The 7,527-nt window shown below is 29.3% G+C and overlaps 1 protein-coding gene across 1 annotated transcript; it reads right to left on the reverse strand.

Moving 5' to 3' along the window:
* Positions 1–1,634: 1,634 nt before the first annotated feature.
* Positions 1,635–3,334, reverse strand: LOC111641750 (protein Simiate-like). Its single transcript, XM_023387964.1, has 4 exons — positions 3,279–3,334; positions 2,185–2,311; positions 1,825–1,971; positions 1,635–1,734 (listed from the first exon to the last, which is right to left on the reverse strand). Exons 2-4 carry the CDS (start codon positions 2,284–2,286, stop codon positions 1,657–1,659), a joined length of 327 nt encoding a protein of 108 aa, XP_023243732.1. The 5' UTR covers positions 2,287–2,311; positions 3,279–3,334; the 3' UTR covers positions 1,635–1,656.
* Between the last annotated feature and the right edge of the window lie 4,193 nt (positions 3,335–7,527).

Below are 7,527 nucleotides of genomic sequence, written 5' to 3' on the forward strand. Positions count from 1 at the left end.
TATTTTTAAAAAATTAAAATTTTTATTGCGATTTCTGAACCCTCCGACTTAATTAAACGTATATATAATAAAATCTATTAATTAAAAAAATTAAAAAAACTATTGGAGGTTGTTTTTGACATCAGAAACAAGCTTTAAATAACTTTACCGAAGGAAAATCCGTGCACTACAACTTTAGAACGATTAATTAAATTTGATAAAAAAATCCCATTAAAAAACAGTTAAGCCTTAATCGAGCCTTATCAAAGACTAATTAAAATCGCGATAAAAATTTTTCGCGCAGGAAAAAAATTTGGAGACTTTAAAAACATTCAAAAAATTCAATAAAAAAACAAAAATTTTTTTGGGGGGCTGAAAGGACCGAGTTTTATGTAACGCTATGTAACCTGCCCAGGTTAACTCGGGATATCGGTTTAAAAGGGTTAATGCTTAAGGGTTGCTGGAAATTGTGTAGTGTCAGTGTCGGTCTGTTGTTATATACCACTGGTGCATAATGTTTTGTATCATTGATTGTATTTTGTTTCATCTTGCTGAAAAGGCACACTGTATTTAATACCTTGTATTTAATACCTTATGATGCTTGTCAGATTTGGGATCTCCTTTCCTTCCACTCTTCCCATACACATTCCACCTCTCTCCCCACCCCATTCCTTCCTCCCCTACCTGTACCCTTACCTTTCTCCTTCTGTCTTTTAACTCACTGGCTAAGTCCCATAGGACAGCCAACTATCTTTACCTGTAAGTAAGTATGGCTTGAACAGGTCTACAGTAGACACAATCTTAGCTATGAAAGATATATCAAGAAGTCTCAAGCTGCTAATGGAGTAATGAAAATCACATCTGAGAAATAAAGAGCATTTTAGAGCTCATAATGGAACCTAAAACTGATCTGATGACAGAAGAACTCCAAGAAATCTCAAATGAAGAATACCAAGAAACTCAGCGAGATGAGTTTTCTTTTAAAAAAGAGGAAGATGAAAAGAAAGAGGACCCAATGTCAACACCTGCTACTAAAGATCTTTTGAAGAGGGAGAATGTCAGAACAATGATCATCCAAGTGGCATCCAAACCAGAATAAGGTTAATGGGTTTGGGAATCTCTACAATTACAATACTATTAATTATGTCCAAAAAATCCTGAAGAAAAGAGAAAAGAATTGACATTGGACAGATTCTTTAACCCCCACAAATGGAAAAAACATGACTAATAAAAATGCAAGACTGCATATATATGTATTTTTACTATTACATATAAATAAACGTAGTAAAAAAGTATATATTTTTTTATTTTTTGGAGTCTCCGGAACAAATTAATCAAATTCCCATAAAAACCTATGGTAAATTGATAATCGGTTAACGAACAAAGTCTTGGAACGGATTATGTTCATTAAGCAATCACCCACTGTATTTAGTTATTTCAATTTGTGTGTATTTGGTACGAGATTTTTCTTAACCAAAATTATTATTAATTTAATTTTCTTTCGGGCATACTAGTGAAACAACAAACACTTCACCAGTTTAAAGCAATTAGTCCATGAAAATAAATGCTTGGAATTATATTCTTAAGCTAATATTTCTGAATTCAAAAATCTGTGTTCAATCCCTTGTTGTCTTAATAATAATATAGATTAAAAATTTTGAAATAAAATTTGAGCTTTTATTTTAAAGCATTTTTTTGTACATCACTGCTTCCTAGAGGAGGCAAGACAATAGCAATGTATCCTTCAGACCAAGTCTGGAATAATAATAATAATAATTGGAATAATCATAATTTATTATGAAATTAGTTTTAGAATAAAATAAATGAAGAAATTCAAAAATTTACCTTTTCTGTTAACAAATGAGGTTTCTCAAGCAAGTTTTCATTTACTTCAACAAGTCTTCCATAAACACAACTATAAACAGCATAGACCGAGTTGTCATTACAATGGATTTCACATAATTGTGAATGTTGCTTTAATTGTTGTCCACCCTTTTATATAAAAATTAAAATAAATAAGAATATATTAATTAATAAATCTTTAATAAACTAAATTTTAAACTTTTTTAAAAATATGAACAATTTTCTTTACAGAAAGTCTAAGAAGACATAATCTTAGAACTTGTCAAAATTGCTTAAAGTATGAAAACAACAGAAACGAAGTCAATAACTTAATAATAATCAAGAATGAACTATTAAACTCACCCTTTTCCATTTCCCTGATACTTGATTTTGAAGACGACTTACTTCTCCAATTTTAAAATCAACCGAAGTAACTGTTTTCTTTTCAGTCAGAATAGGATGCATTGGAGCTAAAGTTATTACACATATCCTAAATTTTAAAAATACAAATTTTGAAATCCTTCATTTACACTAAGAAAAAAAAACTTAAAATTAAATAATTGCAATTATTAAAACTATTAAATTCAATTAGTTTCTAAAATTAAATTTCAGTGATTTATTTTAAATATTTTCTGATCACAATGGCATTTGGAATGTCGAGCATGATTCCACTGACTTTCCAAACACCATTGTCAAACTTCTAGGCTTACAGGAAAGCATGCTGAACGTCCGACGTACACATTTTTGAGTTTAAAACTTCGGTCTCAACCTCGCTATTTTTGTTCGTTTTCTATGACATTCTTGTACTTTTGAATCGGTTCTAATAATAATTCTTTATAACAGTTAAATTTTTCTTTCCCACATTAAAGTTGCTAAAATTACCATGCTAGAACAGTTAGGGTTACTAAACAAAGCACATGCTTATTCCTTTTCACATGGCAATTATATGGCAAAACCTCAAGATCTGTTTTGACTAATCATGTCAATCCTAACAAAATTCTTTGACTTGAGATGTGAATCAGTTAAGATTAGTTGAATCTCAGATCACATAAGTCTCATTTTGAGAATATGAATAGTTATAAGACCAAGAGATCTCATTCAATCCTAACATAAATGTTACCAGAGGAATGTTTGTACCATTTTTAATAAATAAAATAAAAAATCCATAATAGCAAAGCTATAGCTTTTAGAGTAAAACTTTAACAGGTTATGGTTCTAAAAAATAGTCTTATAATTCACATTGACACAGTATGTTGTATTCAATTGATATGAATACATATATTATTCATATCCTATTTAATATACTGTATAAAATAAAGGAATCAGAGTTGATGCATTTCTATACTGTTCTACAACCCTAGTATCTATGATGCTGACAACTAAGATGGAAGACTTATTATGAAATTTCATATTTTTACATAAATAATTATTTTAAAATAAAAACATCTATAACAAACCTATTAGAATGAAAAAGAACATATTCTTCAGCAAGTTTTCCTTGTATTTCTGAAAGAAAATATACTTATTTAATAAATATATTATATAGAACACATCACCATCAGGCCAGAAATTAAAATACAAATTAATAAATGGCATACTATCTTCATAATTTTTTTTAAGTTTTTGATTCTAATGTTCATGAAAAATTTATTTAAACATTTTTTGATATATTAATCCTATTAATGTTCCATATTAAAAAAAAAGCTAATTTTACAATTTTATATCTTAGTTATAACAAATATAATTGTTATAAAATTTAAAAAAAAAATTAATTCTTAAATTCATTTAATATAAAACAATAGAGTTCAGGAAAGTTTTGTAACTTTGCAGCATTTGTTAAAATTTAAAGAAAAATAAAATTTCCTATTTGATTTTATTTTTTAATTCATTAAAAATACAGTAAATGAACATATTTTCTTTCGGTAATTTTAAGATAAAATTGATTTCTCTTTTATAATTTCTACTGATTCTAAAGCACTTGTTTTAATTTAAAAAATTAGCAAATTGAATCAGCTTTACTTGGATTTTTTGTTTATAAACATCAACAATGCACTGTATATACAATGTCAGAGCCAAAAGAAAAATAACTGGAGGGTATTGCATATGCTATTAGCCATGCTGACAATTTATGTCTCACAAATAAGTGGAAAGCTTATTTGTGAAACTTATGAAGTCAAATATAGGAAAAAAGAAAAAGTTCAGCAATAGAAAAATGAAAGACATTTCAAAGAAAGTTTAAATTACACAAAACTCCTCCAGATAAAAGAAGTAGGGCATATACTATTGGGAATGTTACCAAAATTGATAAAGCTGAGGAAATGAATGTAGAACAAGCAAAAATTATTGAACCATCATAACAATGCAGGGTTGCATTTTTAATCATATTCTTAATTTATTTTTAATTTAAAATATATGTATTCACTCTCAAATTCATAGTGTCTTGTCCCTGTACATCATACTTTTCCTGATAACAACAGTTATGCCAGTCAGCTGTGTAACTCCATTCAGGGAAAACTTTTAAATTGAAATCAAATTACTTCCAGAGAATGGAAGTTAGTAATAGTTAATTGGAGCCACCTGCCCCAAGCTTTCCATATCTGGTCTTGACTTTCATCTAACACCATTCTCAAGATTAAGGAATAGACAGATGGATGACAGTGGAAATTTATAGATCTACAATTTTTTCAAATTGCAGCCCAGTAAATGATATAATTTATGAAAATTATGATAAATGATAGAAGACAATCAATATAGAATAAGACTGAACAAAAATTAGATATTTAAAAAAAAAAAAAAAAAATGTAGTTGAAGTGTTCAATAAATTACACAAGAGAATTGTTAAGATTGAACAGTCCAGTAAGATATCAGGATGATGAAAGAATAAGAAAATGTTAACAAAAAGTGGGAAATAAATGGAGAGAAAATAATTTGCTTTAATATAAAAATTGTTTGATAAAACTGAAGTTAAAAAATTTACTGAGAACCTGTTAAAAATATTTTGGATAGAACTATTCAGCAAGAAACTTGAATAATAACAGGTAAAGGTAGTAGAGAAGTAAGTACTGTACTGTTAAGCATCATATATTTCATTGTAGAATAAGAAAAAAGATATTGAAAAGTTGGAGGAAAAATCAGAATAAGTTAGAAAAGCAAGATTGGTGGTTTAAGGTTAAAATAAAGGAAAAACTATAGAAAAAACGTTGAAAAGAGTTGAAACAAGAGCTAGAAGACATAAATCTGGGAAAAGCAGATTTTTTTTTAAAGAAACTTAATTATTAAAGGGAGAATGTAATGAAATGATTGCTAAATCAGTGAATGTGTGATACTGACAATCAATCAAATGATATTTTACAGATAAATGGAAGACCTGAGAAGAGGGTCAATTTTTGAAAATATCATATTGGAATATTAATGGTTGGGAAAAGAAAAATGAAATGACTTATTGAAAAGAATTTAAAAAAGTACATATTGCTTGTTGAATTGAGACTTGATTAGGATGTTTAGGTAAAAAGGATTTGTGGTTTACACCCGCCATCAATTTGTAATGATAATTCTTTTTCAATAATAACGCCTTAAAATTTGCAAAAAAAAAAAAATCCTGGCTATTCATATAACTGTTAAAAATGTAATGATGTAAACTTCCCAAAAGCTGAAATGGTTTATAACAGTGTTTTTCAACCTGTGGGTCGCGACCCCAGGGGGGTCGCAAAGCCTTACACGGGGGTCGCAGGTAAAAGAAAAAGACAAGTGTTTGTAGGTCCTACACTACAATAAATAAAACTACAATTTCAGTGAGAAGGCTTTGCGTTTTTATTTTTAAGTACAATTGGTTTTTCGATTGATATTTAGGTCTCAACAGCAAGAAAGTTAAATACGAAGTTTTTAAAATCACTTATACAGTTTTAATATGGCCCTGGGGGTCGCCAGAATTTTTTTAACTTGTAAAGGGGTCACGTATTCAAGAAGGTTGAAAAACACTGGTTTATAATAAATAAATAATACTTTTTGTGCCTCTTCCAGCACAATTTTTATTTGATTAATGTCTTCAGCTGCTTTAGTGGCTCTCACCAGTTTATAGAACTTATTACAAAATTCAAATGAGCTTCCAAATATTCAAAAAAAAATTTTAATAAAAAGTTCTATAGCCTCATGCAGGCTACTAAACACCCAAAAATGTTAGTTTTCTCTTATAAAAATTCTGTGATGGAAGAGATACAAAAGGTATGACTTCTAAATTTAAAATGCAGGATTAATATTTTAGAAGGTTGTTAATGAAAATGAAATGAGAAAATAAAATTATTTTATTTGAGTATATTAAGTTTTTTGTAAGTAGTTTTAAAAGGTTGATCTTGTTGACCTGTTTAAAATGTTCATAAAGTGAAGAAAAATTAAAGACTGAAAATCATTAAAACTATATACACCAAATCAAGATTGTTTGGTGTAAATACAGTGAAATGTTGGTATAATGAAATTGAGGGAATCATTGAAATATTTTCGTTACACTGAAATTTTGTTATATTGAAATACAGTTGAAAATGCAAGGATAAAATAAATTTATTAATAATAAAAAATNAATTAATAGATTTTATTATATATATGTTTAATTAAGTCTGAAATCGCAATAAAAATTTTAATTTTTTAAAAAATATTTTAAAATATACGGCCAGCTAGTATTCACCCTACTATAAACCCATCCCCTCCCGCGATTTCTGAGAATGTCCCAGGAAATCCAACTCCAGCTGTGTTCAAGGTCATCCAGTTGTGTAAACAATGACTCATTGGCATCAGATTTCACAGAAAGGCGAGACAAAGGAAAATAAAATTTGAATCTGTTTCTTCAAAATTAACACATTTCTTTCGTTTTTTTCAGTTTTAAGTATTTTTTAATGTTTAATTACATTAATATCAAAAATGTCTGTGTACGCAAGGAGTTAAAAAAGAAACTGATAATATTATGGTGCCTAAAAAGAGGAGTGTCAAGAAGCTCGCCGTAGAAACCAAGTAAGAGATAATAGCCAAGGTAGAAAGTGGGCACAAGATGTCTGATGTTGCTAGGCAGTATGGCTTGAACGCTGTGGAATCTGGTCTATGACGATCTGCTTAACAGCATTGAGTCGGACCTGGATGTCAAGACTCAAGGTTTTGCAGATGACACATTAACAATGCTGGCACATCAAAATTGTGACACTTTACAAAGGAAAGCCAATGAGATCCTCAACATAGTTAGTGGCTGGAGTGAGAGAAACAAACTCCCTATCAATTATGATAAATGTGAGGTCCTGGTGTGCATGAAAAGATTCAAGAGGAAACAACTGCAATGCTCATTTGCTCTGTATCTAGACCAGTATTCTGCAACCAGTGTGCCGTCACAAGGTGAAAGGTGTGACGTGAACTTTTACATGATTCTATTAATTTCAGGCTTTATTTATATATTTTTATCACAGTTGTTGTGTTTCTTATGCCTCTATTTCATTCACTAATGAAATAAGATGATGTTAAAGCAATAAAACACATATGACGTCCCAGTACTCACTTATTCTTTTGGAGTTATATATTGGACTCACACAGATCTTGAGCAACTCAAAATGAAAACAAGAACACTTACTAAGCATGAACATCATCATCCTAAATCTGCCATAGAAAGATTAACCCTTTCACCTAAAAATGGCGGACATGGCCTGATCAACATAGTTAACCTACACTACA

The sequence above is a fragment of the Centruroides sculpturatus genome, unplaced genomic scaffold, assembly GCF_000671375.1.
Source record: "Centruroides sculpturatus isolate CEXI.00-Female unplaced genomic scaffold, Cexi_2.0 scaffold660, whole genome shotgun sequence".
Lineage (NCBI taxonomy): Eukaryota > Metazoa > Arthropoda > Arachnida > Scorpiones > Buthidae > Centruroides > Centruroides sculpturatus.

Excerpts from the sequence above, each read along its gene's own strand:
- LOC111641750 (XM_023387964.1), bottom strand. The coding sequence starts at position 2,286 with ATGCATCCTATTCTGACTGAAAAGAAAACAGTTACTTCGGTTGATTTT. Across the intron at positions 1,972-2,184 it reads TATCAGGGAAATGGAAAAGG|GGTGGACAACAATTAAAGCA; the intron begins GTGAGTTTAATA and ends TTTATATAAAAG. Across the intron at positions 1,735-1,824 it reads CTCATTTGTTAACAGAAAAG|ACTTGGTCTGAAGGATACAT; the intron begins GTAAATTTTTGA and ends TTATTATTCCAG.